This window comes from Galeopterus variegatus, unplaced genomic scaffold (genome assembly GCF_000696425.1).
Source record: "Galeopterus variegatus unplaced genomic scaffold, G_variegatus-3.0.2 Scaffold409, whole genome shotgun sequence".
Classification (NCBI taxonomy): Eukaryota; Metazoa; Chordata; class Mammalia; order Dermoptera; family Cynocephalidae; genus Galeopterus; species Galeopterus variegatus.
The window spans coordinates 443,856-465,174 of record NW_007726520.1 but is presented as its reverse complement, the minus strand read 5'-3'; the positions used below and the strand labels follow the sequence as shown (position 1 = coordinate 465,174).

Genomic DNA, 21,319 nt, shown 5'->3' with positions numbered 1-21,319 from the left:
ACGGGTTCGGATCCCATATAGGGATGGCCGGTTTGCTCACTGGCTGAGCGTGGTGCTGACAACACCAAGCCAAGGGTTGAGATCCCCTTACCGGTCATCTTTTAAAAAAAATAATAAAATAAAGATATACCAAAACGTGGGATACTGCGAAAGCAGTACCAAGAGGGAAGTTTATTGCAAAAAAATGCTTACATAAAAAGAATAGAAAGACTTCAAATAAACAACCTAACGTTACACCTCAAAGAAGTAGAGAAACAAAAACAATACAATCCCAAAATTAGTAGATGGAAAGAAATAATTAAGATAAGAGCAGAACTAAATGAAATAGAGACCAAAAAAAAAAAAAAATGAAACAAAAGATTAATGAAACAAAAGGCTGGTTTTTGGAGAAGATAAATAAAATAGACAAACCATTAGCTAGACTGACTGAAAAAAGAAAAGACCCAAATAACAAAAATCAGAAATGAAAAAGGAGACATTATAACCGGTAACACAGAAATACCAAGAATCATTACAGACTATTATGAACAACTATACACTAACAAATTTGAAAACCTGTAAGAAATGGATAAATTTCTGGACTCATACAAACTACCAAGACTGAACCAAGAAGAAAGAGAAAACCTGAACAGACCAATAACAATCAATGAGATTGAAGCAGTAATCAACAATCTCCCAACAAAGAAAAGCCTGGGACCAGATGGCTTTACTGCTGAATTCTACCAAATCTTTAAAAAGGAATTAATATCAATTGTCTTCAAACTATTCCAAAAAATTGAAACAGAGGCCTTTCTCCCAAACTCTTTCTATGAGGCCAGCATCACCCTGATACCAAAATCAAAGACAGAACAACAACAACAACAAAACACCACAGACCAATATCTCTGATGAACACAGATGCAAAAATCCTCAACAAAATATAGCAAACAGAATACAGCAGCACATCAAAAACATTACACACCATAATCAAGTGGGATTCATTCCAGGGATGCAAGGATGACTCAACATATGCAAGTCAATAAATGTGATACACCACATCAACTAAATCAAAGACAAAAAATATGACCACCGTAACAGGTGCAGAAAAAGCATCTGACAATATTCAACATCTCTTCATAATAAAGATTCTCAACAAATCAGATACAGATGGAAAATATCTCAACACAAGAAAAGCCATATACAACAAACCCACCACGAAAATCATCCTGAATGCCTTCAGCTTTCAGCTTTTCCCTTAAGAACAAGAACTAGACAAGGATGCCCACTCTCACCACTCCTATTTAACATACCACTGGAAGTATTAGCCAGAGCAATCAGGCAAGAGAAAGACATGAAGAGCATCCAAATTGGAAAAGACAAAGTCAAATTGTCCCTATTTGCAGATGACATGATCCTATATACAGAAAAACCTAAAGACTCTACCAAAACACTCTTAGAGCTGATAAATAAATTCAGTAAAGTTGCAGGATATAAAATCAACACACAAAAATCAGTAGTGTTTTTATACTCCAACAACAAACCAGCAGAACAAGAAATCAAGAAAGCAAGCCTGTTTATAATAGCCACCAAAAAAAAATAAAGTAAGTAGGAATAAATTTAATCAAGGAGGTAAAAAATCTCTACAATGAGAACTACAAATCACTGCTGAAAGAAATTAAAGAGGACACAAAATGATGGAAAGATATTCCCTGCTCATGGATTGGAAGAATTAACATCGTGAAAATGTCCATACTATCCAAAGTGATCTACAGATTCAGTGCAATCTCCATCAAGATACCAATGACATTCTTCACAGAAATAGAAAAACAATCCTAACATTCATATGGAAAAATAAAAGACCCTGACAATCAAAGCAATCCTGAGCAGAAAAAATAAGGCAATAGGCATTATACTACCTGACTTCAAATTATACTACAAAGCTATAGTAACCAAAACAGCATGGTACTGGCATAAAAAAAGACACATGGACCAATGGAGCTGAATGGAGAAGCCAGAAATAAATCCATGTACTTACAGCCTGCTGATCTTCAACAAAGGCACCAAGAACATACACTGGGTAAAACACAGCCTCTTCAATAAATGGTGCTGGGAAAACTGGACATCCACATGTAGAAGAATAAAACTAGACCTGTACTTCTCACCATACACCCAAATCAACTCAAAATGGATTAAAGACTTAAATATAAGACTTGAAACTATAAAACTCTTAGGAGAAAACATAGGGGAAACACTGCAGGATGTAGGACTGGGCAAGGATGTAGGAATAAGACCTTCAAAGCACAGGCAATAAAAGAAAAATGTAAACAAATGGGATTATATCACACTAAAAACACAGCAAAGGAAACAATCAACACAGTGAAAAGACAACCTACAGATGGGAGAAAATATTTGCAAACTATGCATCTGACAAGGGATTAATATCCAGAATATATAAGGAACTCAAACAACAGTGAAAAAACAAGTAACTTGATTAAAAAATGGCCAAAAGAGCTGAAGAGACATTTCTCAAAGACACACAAATGGCCAACAGATACATGAAAAAATGCTCAACATCACTCAGGGAAATGCAAATCAAAACCACATTGAGATATCTTCTCACCCAGTTAGACTGGCTATTATAAAAAAGACATAGAATAACAAATGCTGACAAGGATGCAGAGAAAGAGGAACCATCCTACACTGTTGGTGGGACTATAAATTAGTACAACCATTATGGAAAACAGTATGGAGTTTTTTCAAACAACTACAGATAAAACTGCCATACGATCCAGCAATCGCACTGCTGGAGTATATACCCAAAGGAATGGAAATCATCATGTTGAAGGGATAGCTGCACTCCCATGTTCATGGCAGCTCTATTTACAATAGCCAAGAGATGGAACCAACCTAAATGTCCATCAACAGACAACTGGACAAGAAAAATGTAGTATATATACACAATGGAATACTACTCAGCCATAAAAAAGAATGAAATTCTGCCATTTGCAGCAACAAGGATGAACTTAGAGAAAATTAAGTGAAATACACCAGGCACAGAAAAAGAAATACCACATGTCCTAACTCATAAGTGGGACTAAAAAATAAACAAATAAATAAAAAAGAAACAAAGATACAACAATCACAATAATGTGCTGAACTTTCAAAAGGAGAGAACAGAACCATGGTTACCAGAGGTGGGAAAGGGGGATGGTTAACAAGAAATTGGTAAAGGGTCACAAACAATGATTATGTTCTGTAATGATGAATATACTAATTATCCTGATTTGATCATCATACATTGTACACAGGTATTGATATGCAACTTTGTACCCCACAAATATGTATAATCAATTATGTTTCAATTAAAAAAAAAAAAAAAAGAGCTGGAGCTCTGTACTCAGACAGACTTGAGTTCATAGCCCAACTACACCAGTGTGGGCTTATTAGTTGCATAGCCTTTGGCAATGTAGTTAACCTCTCTGTGCCTCAGTTTTGTCTATAAAATAGGGATAGTACAGTAGCTACCTCATACTATTCCTGCGAGGAATGAATGAAACAATGCATGTAAAACACTTTGTGCCAAGAATCATCTATAATAAATACTTGATAATTATTCACTTTTATGGTTTTAATGCATTCATACTGTATGGACACTAGAGTCAGACTGCCTAGGTCTGTAATCTGGCTCCATCACTCAAGAGCTATGTGACTTTGGGCAGGCTTCCTGACCTCTTTATGCCCCAGTTATTCCATCTACAAAATGAGGGACGATAGTAGTCTCTCCCTCATGGTATTTATGTGGATTTGATGAGACAACATATGTAATGTACTTAGAACAGTGCCTGGCACACAGTAGTATATAAATGTTCACTACTATTACTATGTCCTGGCTCAACTGATTTATCAACAGTCACTTCGAGTCTCTGCTCAGCATCTTACAATGTAAATATATTGAGTGCACAAGAAGATATAAAAACAACTTTTAGCAGCTAACTGTGGAAAGGACAACACAAGGGCACAAATAAGTAAATGTGGGATTATATGGCACAACATGTAAATGCAGAGCAATATCATGTGGAGCTGGGTTAACCAAGGGATGCTAAATGGAGAGGATATGTCCTAAAATAGACTTGAAACAAATGCAGGATTTAGAGTTAAAAAATACTGGTAGGCACTTTAACCCATATCAAAGACTTAACTTTGGGGGGACAGGCCAGAGATGAACTCTGAATTGGGACTAAGACTTACGTTTACACCGGCAACTACAGCTACCTACTTTCAGCCAGAAAAAAAATCCCTGGTCTACCCAAATATGAGGGACACAGGGCTTGACCACAAGGCACAGAGGATGAAGGAGCAGGAGAGATCAAATCTTCGCTCTGGTTTGGTATTAGGCTTTTGTTTCTGGTTTTATCTTATATTTGATTAGAGTAAGGACAGGGAGATAAAGATGGGCATAGAAACAGGCAGACTGGTCCTAACCTACTGCCTTGGGCCTAATCTGGCCAACCTTTCCCCACCCTTTCTATTTAGCCTAAAAAACTCTGGGGGAGGGTTCCATTCTGCTGACTTCTGAAACAACACATGGGGAAATAACAAAGGAAGGGGATGGAGCCAGAACAATCTATTTGAGAACAATATTAGAGCAGAATGGTCAATTTTAGATTATATACAGGAAAAAGGTCTCAGGAAAAGTCATGTGACATGGGAGGCCACCTGATGCCAAGGTATTTAAATATAAGAAAAGCCTCAAAGGCAAAGATAAAATAAAATAAATAAGTAAGGTTACAGAAGAATCCCAAGGCTAGAGAGAATAAGGAATCCCTAAGAAACTGGGGCAGACTTTCAGGACATCCTGCAGTCCTCCAATAGATCCTTCATAGTCCTTTCAGTGTGGAAAACATGCTCTCAAAATTTTTCCATCACATTTTACCTTCCTACATTTACCCATTCATCACTTCTTGATGACACCTAGTGGCATAATTTGGACCACAGCCCTGAGTCAGGTCTGTTCATAAGGTGAATACAGAAAGGATGAAAATCCTATGGCTGTGTAAGAACAATCAAGTACTGCCCAGAATATAATCTCAAATACAATGGTTACTCTGTTCAAGACTTTCTTGATGCTGATTTTCATAACCACCAGCTTGAACAATGTCAGCAGCAGCAAAATAATACCCAGAGAAAAGCCTGCCTGATGTCTCTTAGCCATCCATGGGAAAAGGTGTGTTAATCCACACCCCCTTAGACACTAATTACTTCACCCGATGCTCAATCTCTGTCCAGCTGTTTTTAAACAGTTATTGGAAATCCAAAGCCAAAAAGCAATGCTTTCTTGGAATTTTCTAGAAGACTTACATAGCTCAGTGGTTCTCAACCCTGACTGGACAAAAAAAAACCCACCTGACTGTACGGTAAAATCATCTAAAAAAGTTTAAAACAAATAGCAGTGCCTGGGTCTCACCCTCAGACTGAGTTAACTGGTCTGAGGTGGGGGCTAGGTAACAGTATTTTTAAAGTTACATTTATACACAAACACATACAGTTATGTATCAACTGTGCCTTTGTAGTTAACCATTCCCCCATTCCCAGGCAACTACTCATCTGTTCTCTGCCCTATCTAGGCTTGCCTTTGCCAGAATGTAATATATATACATTTATATATGACCCTTTTGAGTCTAGCTTCTTTCACTTAAGGTAATGCCTTTAAGATTCAGCCTTGTTGTTGTACTATCAGTAGTTTGTTTTTTATTGTTGAGTAGTATTGAGGGTATGGATGGACCACAGTTTATCCATTCCCTAGGTGTGTTTCCCAGTTTTTGGTGATTATGAATAAAGTCACTATAAACATTATGTACACGTTTTCGTGAGAAAATAAGTTTTCACTAATCTTGGGTAAATACCTAGAAATAGGATCACTAGGTAAGCATACAAATACTTAACTCAAAGAAACCACCAAACTGTTTTTCAAATTAGGGGTACCATTTTGTATTCCCACTTGCAATGTTTAAGAGTTCCAGTTACTCTGCATGCTCACTAGTCCATGCTATTGAGTTTCATTTTAGCAATTCTTTTTTTTTTTTCCTTTTTGTCTTTTTTCGTGACCGGCAACAGATCGCAACCCTCAGTGTCGCGCCCGTACCGGACTGGGACCGGCAACGGGATCGCAACCCTCGGTGTTGCTCCCGCACCGCGCTCAGCCAGTGAGCGGCCGGTCTGTATGTGGGATCCGAACCCTCGGCGGGAGCGCCGCCGCACTCCCAAGCAGCGCACTATAGCAGTGCACCACCGGGCCGGCCCCATTTTAGCAATTCTAATAGGTATGTACCAGTCAATACTTTTTTTAAAAAAAGCTCTTTACTTGGGCCGGCCCGTGGCTCACTCGGGAGAGTGCGGTGCTGATAACACCAAGGCCCCGGGTTCAGATCCCATATAAGGATGGCTGGTTTGCTCACTGGCTGAGCGTGGTGCTGACAACACCAAGTCAAGGGTTAAGATCCCCTTACTGGTCATCTTTTAAAAAATAAATAAATAAATAAATAAATAAAGCTCTTTACTAAAGCACAACACACAAACATAAAAGTGTACAAATCATAAATGTAATAGATGAATAATCACAAAGTGAACATCTCAGTGTATCTACCACAAGGTTTAAAAAACAAAATAAAACAAAACATTATCAGCATCCCAGAAACTACCTTGTGCCTCCTCCTACTCAGTAACTTCCCTCTCCTCTCCAGTAAGGTGACTGCCTTAACAGCACATGTTAGTTTTGCCTCTTTTGAACATTATATAAATGGCATCACATAATATGTATTCTCTTGTATCTGTCTTCTTTCACTCAATATTATGTCTGTGTGATTTACCCATATTGCTGGATACAGTAGTAGTTCATACGTGTCCATTACAGCATATTGTTTCACTCTAAGAATATTAAACAGTTTATTTATTCATTTTAATGTTGATGAACATTTGGGTTGTTTCCCTGGGCGTAAAAATACTGTGTCATGAGCTATACATATGTTCAACTTAAATAAATAATGCCAAACAATTTCCTAAAGTATTTATACCAATTCACACTCCCACCAGAAGAGTAAGAGAGTTCCAGTTGCTCCATATCCTTGCCAATACCTGGCATTGCCACTCTTTTTAATTTTGGCTACTCTGGTGAATGTGTAGTGGTATTCCATCATGGTTTTAATTTGCATTTCTCTGACAATTAATGAGATTGAGCAACTTTTCATAAATATTGAACATTTGGATACAATCTTTCATGTTCTTGTCTCTTGCCCATTTTAAAAATTGGGTTACACCTGTCTTCTTCTTATTGATTTGGAGTTCTGTATATAACTGAGTATAAGTCCTTCATTGGTTATGTCTAGCAAACATTTTCTACTTTAAGTTTGCTTTTCACTCTCTTAATGGTGTCTTCTGATAAATGGAATTTCTTAATTTTATTGTACAGTTGTCCCTCAGTATCTATAGGGGATTGGTTCCAGTACTCCCTCACATACCAAAATTCAAGGATGCTCAAGTCCCTTTTATAAAATGGGGTAGTATTTGCCTAACCTATGCACATCCTCCTGTATACTTTAAATCATCTCTAGAGTACTTATAATAATATCTACTACAATGTAAATGCTATGTAAATAGCTGTTATACTGTATTTTTAAAATTTGTATTTTTTTATTGTTTTTTTCCCTGAATATTTTCAATCTGTCGTTGTTGAATCCATGGATGCAGAAACTTGCAGATATACAAGGCCAACTGTACCACCATCACTACTTTTAAAAAGTATCCCAGGATGACCGGTGCGCTCACAGCGCTCACTGGCTGAGCGCGGTGCGGCCGGTCTCAAAAAGGACAAAAAAAAAAAAAATATTCCAGGTAAGGGCAAAAACAGGAAACAGGGCTGAGAACTACTGCTCTAGCTGCTGAAAGACCAGAAGCTGAACTGTCCCAAGCAGCAAGGTTTGCTCACACAGGATATACTCAAAGAGACTTCAATGCCAGAGCTTGAAGGATGAAAGTATAAATCACCAGGAGGCAGGTGAACAGCAACAGGAAGCGGGGAGGAGGACGGGAAAGTTTCAAATAAGAAATATCAGGGCCTCTATAGGCATTTCAGATTGTAACTTTGAAACAACTGATTTTCCGAAAAAGCCGGATACCAATAAAAAGGATAGACCATCTGAACAGCTTCTTAATTAACTGAAACATGCACAACTAAAACCATCCTCATATTTTGTGTGCAGGGTTAGTTGTCCTCCAAGATTGTTGCTTTTTTTTTTTTTTTTATGACTAATTTCAAACCAAAATTGCATTGGTTGCAATTTTTATACCTATACTTAAGCTCTCACTTTCTGGCCATTCCAGAGATGAGACCATTTTATAAGGAGAGAATAAAAATTCTGGGTTTGAATTATCACAAACCTCTATCTCTTGAAAGAGACTTGGCAAATGACTTGAAGCATGACCATAACAATAATATCCTGCAGCTGAAATTCAAATCCCTCAGCAGCTGCCATGGCATCACTCCAGGGAGAAGCCACAAAGAAAGGTAGTATCTGTTAAGCCAAAACAATACTTGTAAGAATTGTTCCATCAAAACACCCCCATCACAGCTTCTCTCAAAAATCAGTTACCTTCCAAACTGAACCAAAACGAAGAGGTCTAAACTAATAGTACAGAAAAGACTTGGAAGAACCAGGAAGCTACCTACCTTTCCTCTATATTATCTGACTGAAACCTGAGAAAAGAGGCACATGGTAACAATAGCCCTAGAAGAAAGGGTACAAAGCAAACACTGGAGTGCAAACCCAGAGTGTAGTCGTGATCTGTTGTTGGCACAGGATGCTTCTGTATCCTTGTGATTAACATTTAAGGAACACTAAAATCGGTCAGCTGGTAGCTTCCCAACCCATCAAAATCTGCTAATCCCATAAATGGATCATATCCATACTGTACATAATCAAGGAAAAGAAGCAGTAGAGAAATCACCTCTACAATATTGTCATCCCATTTCTCAGACAGCCAACTCTGATGAGAAAAACTTCTTTTCCTAAGGTGTTTTGATATGTGCTATTACAGAGGTTTTAAAATCTTGCAGCTATATCTTAAAAATGCATAATTAAATTTTTTAAAAAATCACCAAGCTAGTAGAGCAAATCCCTCGTGTCCTTAGTAGAGCAAATCCCTTACTGACATTTGACAATAGGGCATAGCAGAGAGACATGAGAGTTTAAGTCCTGGCTCATTCACTCACTCACCAGTTACACAGGACTTGGGCAAGACAGTTTACATCTCTGGGCCTCACATTCATCTGTGTCCATATAAGGGGTTAAAACAGATAATCTCAGTGCCAATTTCTATTCTGCTCATAGTGCCTTGCTAAAAGTGCTAAACCAATTTACTTAGCATTTATGGTCTCCTTCAACACAGTGCCAACTCAACTTAATTCTAGAGCAAGTTACTTTCTCCAGAAGCTTAAATCTAGTATTTTTATGCATGAAAAATGAGGCTGCTAGGTAGGCCCATGGGTTATCCTCCCTTCTAAAATGCACCTTTTAAATCCTTCCAACCAGAGTGGTAAAGCAGTGTAAAATAGAGTCTGAAGCACACTTCATACTTCCCAAACCTTAACTGTTAACATTAGAGTTTCTTTCATCTCGTAGTCTATATTTTCATTGTATTCCTGGTGCTTGTATATCTGTACTTTAGGTACTTCCTAACTGATAGGTTATATATATTTTTTCATCTTCTTTAGTATATTCATCACTAGACCAGTGGTTTTCAAGTTTGTTTAAAGTAGAAAAACCCTTTATTCAAACAAAATCTTCCCAGAACACCAATATGTAAAACAGGTTAAAAAGAAGGAGAGGGGTGGGAGGCTGGCTGGTTAGCTCAGTTGGTTAGAGCACCTATTATAACACCAAGGTTTGGATCCCTGGACTGGCCACCCACCTCCTGCCAAAAAAAAAAGAGAAAGGAATGGGGGTAGCACTGATTGAAAGGAGTGAGGAAAGGGAGGAGCTAAGGGCAGTGAAGCTCACTTTCTCTCTCCTCCTCTTGTCTCCTGAGGCACAGATACGCTCCAGAAGCTTCAGCAGATTCCCAGGGTCTCTGCACCTACACTTCAAAAGGGCAAGTAACTTAGTCTAGTTTCTAGAATAGGACTTACTGCCCCAATTTCAGTGTTCCCTTCAAGGTAAAAAATTTGACCCAAGTCATTAGAAATTATTCTGGCATAATCTAATTTCCAGCAGCATATAGAAGTGGTTGCCTCTGAAAGAGAATGGGGTAGTTAGGAAAGAACAAGATAAATGTTCAAGTTTTGTATCATGAGTTACACATGAAATAAAGAAAAGTAATTGTAAAATAAATAAAAATTCAGTAAAAGTCATTAAGCTTCTATGAATTCCTGTACCTTGTTGTCTATAATTGTCCACTGGCCCTCAGGATTCTGCTTCAAAACACAGTGGTTTCGAGAAATCATCAGAGGGCAGGTTTTTGAAACCAGTTGGTATGTGACACCAAATCCTCGTCCTACAGTCACCTAGGAAGACAACAACAATATAAGAGACACAACCAGTCATTGTGCTGAAAACAAGAGGTCCTTTACAATCTTGTCAGCCAGCAGTATACAAAGGTCCTGACTTATGAAACTAGACTATGTGGAACCCAAACAGTTTACCTGCTATCTCCTCTTCAGCTGCCACAGAAGCCACCAAGTAGAAGAACAAGGCAAGAAGTTGTGACAAAAAGAGAAAGCTGAAAGGACTTAACCATGAGATCTCAGGGTTGGTAGGACCCTGAAGGTCATATGGTTCAATCACCTATTATTAAGTGGAGGAGTTCCTTTTACCTATCCTCATCAACTCGTCTTAAACACTGCCAAAAACTACAGACTTTTTATAAGTCAGGCCCTCTGGTTCTTTAATGCCTCTGTCTTGGCATCTTCCTCCCCCAAAATTCTATCTGTTGGTCCTAACTCTGCTCTGAGTACCATCAGAAAATCTTCAATTCCCGCCTCCACATCACAGCTATAAAGTGTCTATTTAGTCTTCTCTTCTCCTGGCTGTGTTCCCAGTTACTTCGACCTAACTCCCAGGGCATGAGTTTAAGTCTCTTTTACCATTCTAATGGTTCTGTGAAAACTCCTGGTTTACCTTTATTCCTGGATGCCACATTAAGAAAAATAAATTTAATTTCTATTACACAGTCAATGCAAGTATCACTTTTCTAGTTCTAGATAATATCACTGTAACATATAAATTGCATTAACTTTCATAGCAGTTAATGTATCCTCAGACTTAAAAATGTATCCAGTTAATGTATCCTACCACACTGCCAATGTATCCTCAGACTTAAAAATGATTAAATTTTTTGGTCTCCCCCTCCCCCAAGAATTGCTATGCTAAGTCATGTCTCTTCTGCTCTATACTGGACTAGTTGGAAAAATTTGGATTCAAGTGCAGGACCTTACACTGATTCCCATTAAATTTCATCATGTTAGTTCAGCCTATTACACCAGCTTGTCAAAACCTTTCCGAATTTTTAATCCGCCATCAGATCAGACATACTCAATATTCCTTCCAGCCTTAAGTCATCTGTCAAGTTCATATGATGCCTTCTGTACCTTCATTCAAGACACGGACTCAAATATTGAAATGGCAAGGGTCTCAGGAAAACCTAGTAAACATTCTACCACACAATCTGGGTACATCTTCAACCAGTTATAATTCAATCAAGTCTTTGCACTGAGTCCATATTCTCCATCTTACCCACAAGGACAGTGTGAGAGCTTCCAGAAAAGGTTGAAAATAAGTCCCAATTCACATCATACTTTCCTAATGGATCACTCTAGTTTATAATAACCCTGTGTAGGAAGGAAATGGAATTCTTCTGAGACCCAAGTCTTAGAATTCCCTGCTTATTCTTCTCAGTGCACAGCCACCTCTTTATTTATTTTTTTTTTTTGTTTTTTTGTCTTTTTTCCGTGTCCGGCAACGGATCGCAACCCTCAGTGTTGCCCCCGTACCGGACCGGGGACCGGCAACGGGATTGCAAGCCTCGGTGTTGCTCCCGCGCCTCGCTCAGCCAGTGAGCGGGAGCCGGTCTGTATGTGGGATCCGAACCCTCGGACGGGAGCGCCGCCGCGCTTCCCAAGCGGCGCACTGTAGCAGTGCGCCACCGGGCCGGCCCCACAGCCACCTCTTTAATGACCCAAACTGCAACCTTAGATGGGAACAATAAACCAAAGTCTGTGGTTTTCTAAAAACTGCCCTCTTTGCTCCTTTCAAAAATCTTTCAGAATCCTGCCTGTACTCCTCAGTCCCTCAAAGACTACCATGACTCTCTAAGACCTAATCTAGTCCTCCTCACAAATTCTCATCTCAGTAACTGATACTGCCATCTAAACCAGAAGCCATCTTTGATTCATCTCTGTCCCTCATCCCCACATTTAAACTATCAGCAATTCTACTGGCTATAATTCAAATATGTCCTAAATCTGTTCACTTGTACGTCTATGACCACTACTTTAGGTCAGATTGCCTGTCTTCACATAGTAGCTGGAATGGTGGTGTAAAAATTTTAAATCAGATCATTTCCATTATTTCCTTAAAACCTTTTAGAGACCCAAACTTCTTCCCATAGCCTATAAGGCTCTGAATGTCCTGAGCTCCTCCACCTCTTTAGTTTCATCTCATACCATGGTGCCAACACTAGCTGCTTCAGCCACTCAAGTTTCTCTTTTTCCTTAACCCCCTCCCCCAAGTTCCAGCCTACTTGAGGGCCTTTTCACTTGTCCCCTCTGCTTAGAATACTCTTCTCTCAGACCTTGCATGGGCTCCTTCTCACCTTTCAAGTTTCAGCTCCTCAGAGGCCTATACCGTTTATCCTTATCTATAGCTGCTATCTGCTTCCACCCATCACATTTCTTCATGTTATTAGCACGTACCTATCACAATCCAAAGTGGGGCTGGCTGGTTAGCTCGGTTGGTTAGAGTGCAGCGTTATGCAGCGTTATGATAACCAAGGTCATGGGTTCAGGTACGTGTGTACAAACACACACACACACACACACACACACCCTTATTTCTCTCCGTTACTAGATGGGCAGGAACTTTATCTTAAGTTGAAATGCATTTAATATACCTAACCTAAGCTGTCCAGCATCACAAGGGAGTATCATACCGCATATCACTAGCTTGGGAAAAGATCAAAATTCAAAATTCGAAGTATGGTTTCTACTGAATGCATATCACTTCTGCAACATCATAAAGTCAAAAAATTATAAGATGAACCATCAAAAGCTGAAGACTATCTGAAAGAGATCTTGGCTATGGGTTCTCTCAGATACCAGCATGGGCATTTTTTAGGTCAGAAGTTGGAAAATGGATTATCACTACTGGAAAATACAGAACAGCAGCTAGGAACTCTTACAATCTGACTTGATTCGCTTTAAAATCTTGTGGTGGCCACCTCCACCAAAACGCTGAGTCTGAAGTTTTTCAGTTCTTTGATAGTTTACCAGAAATTCCGTTAATTACAGAAGTCCCTCTGAATTAATAGGTTTATCCTTTAAAAAATGGAATTTTAGGATTTATCTGTCTCCCATATTCAGTAAGAATTTCCACTTAGATAGCTTTTTTTCTAAGGGAGGAAATATTCCATATTCCACTTTATTATTTTTTATTTATTTATTTATTTTAAAGATGACCAGTAAGTGGATCTTAACCCTTGACTTGGTGCTGTCAGCACCACGCTCTCTGAAGTGAGCTAACCAGCCATCCTTATATAGGGATCCGAACCCATGGCCTTGGTGTTATCAGCACCACAGTCTCCCAAGTGAGCCACGGGCCGGCCCTGCATATTCCACTTTAATACTTGAGGTGAGACAGCCAGACTGACTGGGGAAAATAGTACAGAAAAAGTAGAAGAGTACCTTTTTCTGAAATTGCCTCCTATACGCTTTGAATCCAGAAAAAGAAGGAAACATTCTTTTTCATCCTTCCCTTCACTGTCTGGTCCTAGAATTTACCTTGATATTACTGATATTTTACCTGTAACACAGTTAAAGGGTGTAATGAGCTTATATGAAATCTCAGCACCACTCATAACATAAAACTAAATTCCACACGGGAACTGAGTACCAATGTTGGGAGTTGTTTCCATTTACAACAGTTTTGTAGGCCTTTGGGCTTACTGACATTACTGATCTAGAAGATCATCTTGTCCTTGGCCACCTTCACTAATGCAATTGCTTTCCTACTGGATATAACTCTTTCCATTTTCCAAATGACCAGTAAATACTCTAGAACCATCCTTTCCTTTCCCAATCCCCTTAGGGCAGAAAGCTTCATGAAAACCAAATACAAGAGAAGAAAAAGGGTAAAAAGGAGATTTCTATGGCTTTTCCCAAAGGCCGAGATACTTTTAGGGCCTGGGGACTAGCTAATTTACAATAAATAAATCTCTACTTATTTGTTGTTCCATGAACTCTCTGGATCAGTTTAAGAATGTCAAAGACACGCATTCAGACTATTTACTACAGTATTCCTATCAATGAAGTGAGAGGAACGCTGTTCTAATATTTCATTTCCAATCTGAGACTTTGAGGGGCACTGGAAAGGCAGGGAATTGACCTTACTTTGCTGTTATAATTAAATGACATCAGTACACCTCCTAAAACAAACCAGCTTCTGTACAGTTTGAGACCATTACAACGAGTAAGATTTCATCTCTTGGCTTTGATTCAGACCTCTCTTCATACACACTGCAGGTTATGCTCCAACTACTGCCTAAGACTTGACCTTGCATATAGCCAGGCCTGGCAGGCCTCTCCTCCACACGAGGCCAGTATGGAGTCTTCCCAGTATGTCTTGGCCCCACACCAAGCTATGGAATGGTTTAGAATATGTCTAGGAGTGCTTCATAGTCTTCTTGCCTTTGCTACAGGCACTTTAATTCTCTCTCCCCATCCTCCCTCCCCAAGACTCCAGTGCTACTAAGCTATTCAGAAGTAATTAATACGTAGCAACTGAATCTAAAAGAATGAGTTAACACTTGACCTCTAAGCTACCTCAAAGGATGATTGTGTGTTGAGAGTGTAGTGCATGTGCAGGGATCCGATTAAGTAATGAATGTGAAATAAATTATAGTTATACACAATAACAAGTTATTTTTATAAATAACTACATTATTCAAATATTAGGGTCTTAATTCATTAAACTTCTGAAAAGTATATGCTTTTGGGAAGGGCTACACAGGGACAGTGCTCAAACTAAAAGGATGAATGCCTAATGTGGACTTGCACGCACTAACACCTAGATAGAAGAAATATTTCAAGGCAGAGACGTGTCTTCCTGGTTGTATTAGTCCATTTTGTGTTGCTTATAACAAAATACCTGGATCTGGGTGATGTATAAAGAAAAACGACATCTACTGCTTACAGTTTCTGAGGCTGGGAAGTCCAAGGTCCGTCTGGTGGTGGCAACAGTGACCCAGGGGTCTCAAATCGCAAGATGGTGAAAGCAGAGAGAACAGAGAGAGCAGAGAAAGGCAGACTCCTCTTCTTTTAGAGGGTGGACCTGAATTCCTCCTTGACTTGAAGAATCACCGCTTTAGGATAGTACTAAATCCACTTCTCGGCACTCGGTCATATAACCCACATTGATGTTCTCAAAGTGCTTCGGCGTATACATCCTCTTTCCCCATTCAAGCCATAAACTCTTTGAGTGCAGAAGTTACTATTTGTCCCTCTCATAGTACACCAAACAAGGTAAGTACTCAATAAATAGCTCCTGAATTTACACTGAATTCAGACTGTATGGTTTACAGAAAAAAATCTAACTAAACATACAAAATAATCAAGACTTTCTTTAATCTACAACGTAATGACCAACCACCCAGTTTTACTGCAAAGGAAACCTTTCATGCGAATTATTTCCAAAACCCAAACGGTTCTCAGTCACAAGCTTGTCCCTGACCCAGTTCTCCTTCCCAGGCTGACTGCAATCTAACTCTCTCTCCCCAGTCTTCCTTCACCCTCTGAGAATCACCACCCCAGTCCTAGCGGCCCCCAACTGGAACCGCGCCTCAACTTTCCTTCTTAAAATGTTTGTATTTATGACTGCATTAACAAAGATGATAAGCAGCTTCTGGAAGGAACTCCGAATCCCTACCTCCGACCCAACTCAGGGGGTGCCATTCGGCAGTACCGAGACTCACAGGATAAATGTGGCCCATCCCAAACAACTCATTTTTCCAAAGAGTTGGAAAGGAGAAATCATTTTTATATTAAATTTCAGTATTTTAGGGGATATAACCCCAAACTCGCAATCGTTTTCAAAATAAACTCGAGAAAGTTCACTCCCTCGGCAGCCCTTCCAGGCTCCGCCTAGGACCCTCGGCGGTTCGCGTCGTTAGTCGAGGCAGCTCCACCTCAGTGCCCCGGTAGGGCGCCGCAGGACTCCATGAGACCCAAACGGGGGCTGTCACAGACCCCTGCCGCTACTTCTCGAAATCCCAGCTTCTCCTCACATCCTCTGCACGCCCCTTTCGCTATGCCCCTTCCTGCAACCCCAACTCCTGCTCCAGCTCGCCCCCCAGGCTCAGGCCTCTTTCAAAGGGGCCATTTTATCCCGGCTCCCTCGAGCCAGGTCTTCTGTCCCCACCCCGCCCCCTGTAGCCCTCCAGGTCTCCCCCAAGCCGAACCCTATTTTCTTCCTTTCTCCCCTCGGTCCCTATTTCCCCCAAAACACCTACCACCTCAGACCCCTCAACCGCTCGCACCAGAACCCCTTTCTTCCTTCAAATCGCTCCTCTTCCCTCCTCGCACTCACCTTTTTTATTCACCCCGCCCACCCTGGCGTCTTCGCTCCCTTCCCGCCACTCCTTCCTCCAACCCCCTTCCCTCGCCCCAACAGGACCCCTCCCCGCTCACCTCGCGCCCGTCCTCCAGCAGCAGCCATTCGGCGTTCATCCCCACTCGCCGCAAGCACCAGCTCCGGCCACGGGCGCGGTCTCCGGTGACCAAGGAGCCAGGCTCCCCCATAGCCCACTCAGCCCGGGTTGGCGGTTAGCACCGAGCGAGACCCCGACCCCGGTTCCGGCTTCCCGTTTGCTTCCTCTCGGGCGCCATACATCAACAACAGACAGAAGCAATCGCCGAGCGCTCGCGATCGATGCGAACACACGCTCTGGCCGCCGGCCCAGGCCGCCCCAACTGGGACGCCGGAGCACTGCGCCTGCGCGGCAGGAGGCCCGGGCTGTGAGGAAGCTCCGCGCAGACCCGCGGCGGGAGGGCCTCGCAGCGCCCTGACTCTCCCTCTCTAGAACCAGCACCCTGGTCGTGTCCGCCCCACGCTGGAACCTCTCCTCACCTTTCCTCGTCTTTTAAAATTTCGCCTTATGATCGCGTTGTGATGATAGCCATCTTATTTAAAACTATGGCCCAGTTCTAAACAACTTTCAAACTTTTGCTAATTTTAAGTCTGTATAGTCTGTTCCTAAATAGCTTCTATTTTGCGCGACCTCCGTTTCTTTTTTGTTGTTGTTGTTTGTTTGTTTTTTGGTTTTTTTTTGTGACCGGTAAGGGGATCGTAACCCTTGGGGTGGTGTCGCCCGCACCGGGCTCAGCCAGTGAGCGCACCGGCCATCCCTATATAGGATCCGAACCTGCGGCCTGGGCGCTCCCAGCGCCGCACTCTCCTGAGTGAGCCACGGGTTAGGTGACCTCCGTTTCTGTAGAGACCAAAAACAGTTACCTGGGGTTAGATGTGGGGGGTGGGGATGGGGATTGGATGCAAAAAGACTGGGAGGAATTTCGGGGGGTGTCAGAAATGTTCTGAAAGTGGACTCTGGCCATGATTGCACAACTGTATAAATTTACTAACAAGTCATTGAAGGCCACCGCGAGTCCCAGCAGCTCCGGCGGCGGGAGGAGCGGCCGCAGTCCGGCAGCCCAGCTCCGCGAGGGCTCCCGGTGCGACTCGGCCTCAGGCGCCCTCCCCGCCGTCGAGATGCCCAAGAGGAAGGTCAGCTCAGCCGAAGCGGAGGCGAAGGGACAGCCCAAGAGGTCGGCGAGGTTGTCAGCTAAACCTGCTCCTGCAAAAATAGAAACGAAGCCAAAAAAAAAAAAAAAAAAAAAAAAAAAAAAAAAAAAAAAAAAGGCAGCAGCAAAGGATAAATTTGAAGACAAGTAAAAACAAAAGGGAAAAACGGGGACAAAGGGAAAACAGGCCGAAGTGGCTAACCAAGAAACTAAAGAAGATTTGCCTGTAGAAAATGGAGAAACTAAAAACGAGGATACTCCAGCCTCGGATGAAGCAGGAGAGAAAGAAGCCAAGTCAGATTAATGGCATATAATATGTCTTATCACTGGTCCCTGTCACCCTTGTACAATCCAGAGGAATATTTTATCAACTATTTTGTAAATGCAAATTTTTTAGTAGTTCTGGAAACATTTTTAAGAAGGAGGGTATCCCACCTTATCCCATGTTTTAAGTGTAAATGCTTTTTCTTGAGAATTGAAATCATTTGCGGCTTGTTTATTTTTTGGTACAACCAGAAAATAGTGGAATATTAAATTATGGGAGGCTTTGTCTTGGGTGTCAGCTTAACATTACATAGATGGGTGGATAGTTTTTATATGCTAGAATACAAAGCATACTAAATGGTAATTTGGAGTCACAGTTGTGTATTTAATGTGTCTTGAACATTTAAAATTATTTCTATTCCCATTGTTGTTTTTTAGTAAAATTGTTTCTTAAAGATAACCAGTCCTTAATTGTTGCTCTCTGTTAGAATTGTGTGCACTCTGTAACATCTTTGGTCGTGGTAGTCCAGTTTTCCTAATAATTTTGTTAATGTGTTATGAATGATTAAAAATTTGAGTATGTAGTGTATATGATATTAAGTTGTGAATTGGTGGGAGTGTTGTAACGGCTTACCAATATCTGGAGATACTGGTACTTGGTATCTTCCTAAGAAAAATTTGCCTCCAAATTTGAGGCTGGAGTAACTTAAAAAAAAAAAAAATCACAGTACATGGCTATGTTTTTTAATGTATTTATTTATTTTTATTTTTTATTTTAACTTCTCAATATACATTATAGTTGATTTTCATGACCCTTTACCAGTTCCTCTTCCCCACTTCCTCTCTCCCCTCCCTGCCTTACATAATATCTGTTCACTTGTCTTAAAAAGTTCAAGGAATTGTTGTGATTGTTGTGTCTTCTCCCCCCACCACACCCTTTGTTTGTGTTTATTTATTTATTTATTTTTAGCTCCCACAAATAAGTGAGAACATGTGATATTTCTCTTTCTGTGCCTGACTTGTTTCACTTAATATAACTTTCTCTATGTCAATCCATGTTGTTGCGAATGGTAGTATTTCATTCTTTTTTATAACAGAGTAGAATTCCATTGTGTAGATACACCACAGTTTCCTTATCCATTCATCTGATGATGGACATTTGGGCTGGTTCTGTACGTGGCTTTTTAGAATTTCGGTACATATGGTAAGAATTGTGTACAAATTGAAATGTCTGTGTAATGATCCTCAACACAACCAATAAAATCTTGATTACAAAACAAAAGTCACTGAAGTGCACCCTTCCAATGGGTGAATTTTATGCTATGTAAATTATCCTCAAAAAGATCTTAATTTAAAAATTAAAAATAGCTCTACCTCTTCCTTTGGATTTTCCAGTATAGTGTGATAGCTGCTACTTGTAGTGACTATCTCTGGTAACTCAATGCTCCCTTTTGTCTTTTCAGTTTTCCAGTGCCTGGTCAATGATTTTCATATATTAAATTCTATCAGGAGAAAATATATGCACTAAATGAATCATAAAAAGTACAATAGTAAATGGCTAACATTTATTGAGAGCTAATACTAGGCCAAGCATCCTATATACTTTATCTTATTTGTCCCTCACAAACAATATAATGATGTTGGTTATGATTATAATTCCTACTTTAGGGAAGATGAAAAAGAGTCACAGAGAGGTTTAGTAATCTTCCCAAAGTAACAAATTAAATGGTGGAGTAGTATACCAAGTGAGGTCTATTTCCAAAGCCTAATTTCCTAATGATGGTTGCAACCCTAGCCTGGAGTGTTTTATCATGTGTGACACTGCCAGATCAGTAACTACAGCCTGTGATGTCACAGAAGGTCGAGAAATTTGGTGGAAGCTATAGCCGCATTCATGGAGATGCTTCCCTGAGCTCTGCAGGGGTGTGTTGGTGCCCCCGTCCCACACTAGCATTCTGTCCCAAGAACAGCGAGTGTGTAGAGGCCATCCTGACATTTAGTCTGTGTGTCTCCTTGGGCTCCTCTTAATTGTGACAGATTCTCAGACTGTCCTTGTTTTTGATGACCTTGACAATTTGAAGAGTACGAGCCAGATATTTTTGTTTTGTTTTGGCAGATGGCTGGTTCAGGGATCCAAACCTTTGACCCTGCTGTTACCAACAACACCCTCTAACCAACTAAGCTAACTGGCCAGGCCCTGGACAGATATTTTGTAGAATGTCACTCAATTGGGGCTTGTTTGATGTTTTTCTCATGATGAGACTGGGGTTATGGGTTTTAGGGAGGAAGACCACAGAGGTAAAGTGCCCTTCTCACCACATCATATCAAGGGTACATGCTATCAACATGAATTGTCACTGTTGATGTTGACCTTGATCACCCAGCTGATGTAGTGTTTGTCAGGTTTCTCCATTGTAAACTTACTCTTTTTCCCCAGTTCCATACTGTACTCTTTGAAAGGAAGTCACTATTTACAGCCCATACTTAAGGTGTGGGGCGTTATGCCCCATTTCCTTAAGGGCAGGGTATCTACATAAACTATTTGGAATTATTCTGCAGAGGGTTTGACTCTTCTCCCCTATTTATTTATTTGATTATTTATTTATGTCGGTATGAAACCATGGATATTTATTTTATACTTTGGGTTACAATCCAGTACTGCTTTATTTTATCACTTAAATTATTCCTATTTTGGCCATTGAGAGTTCTTTTAGTTGGCTATAGTATCCCTCTGATGTACTCCCACCACTGTGTTTTATTGAGCACTTCCTTACTTTCTGACACAAGATGCCCTTGACCTAGAATCAGCCATTTCTCTAAGAAGCCCTGGTTCCTTTAATTAGAAAATGGTATTAGAAACCAAGATCTAGGCGCTAGGTATGTTCATTGCTACTGAGATGTTATTGCTTCTAGGCCCTCTCAGCTGTCAGAGTGAGTAAATATATGGGTGAATACTAACTAACCACCACCCAAGACCATTTTTTTTTTGGTGGCTGGCCGGTAAGGAGATCTGAACCC

The 21,319-nt window shown here is 40.5% G+C and overlaps 1 protein-coding gene and 1 pseudogene across 4 annotated transcripts in view; one reads left to right on the top strand and one right to left on the bottom strand.

Moving 5' to 3' along the window:
• RNF8 (ring finger protein 8, E3 ubiquitin protein ligase) overlaps positions 1–17,161 on the bottom strand; it is a 32,789-nt gene extending 15,628 nt beyond the window's left edge. For 2 of the 4 annotated variants that reach the window (XM_008568433.1, XM_008568431.1), the window contains exons 1-2: positions 16,928–17,146; positions 10,406–10,534 (exon numbers count right to left, since the gene is read on the bottom strand). In XM_008568433.1, coding sequence (XP_008566655.1) covers positions 10,406–10,534; positions 16,928–17,038 — 240 coding nt within the window. In that variant the 5' untranslated portion in view covers positions 17,039–17,146. Of the gene's footprint in view, positions 1–10,405; positions 10,535–16,927 lie in introns of all 4 variants that reach the window. The other 2 variants (XM_008568430.1, XM_008568432.1) reach the window with 2 other exon arrangements.
• Positions 17,162–18,005: 844 nt separating this feature from the next.
• LOC103587037 lies at positions 18,006–18,341 on the top strand (annotated as a pseudogene).
• Positions 18,342–21,319: the final 2,978 nt, after the last annotated feature.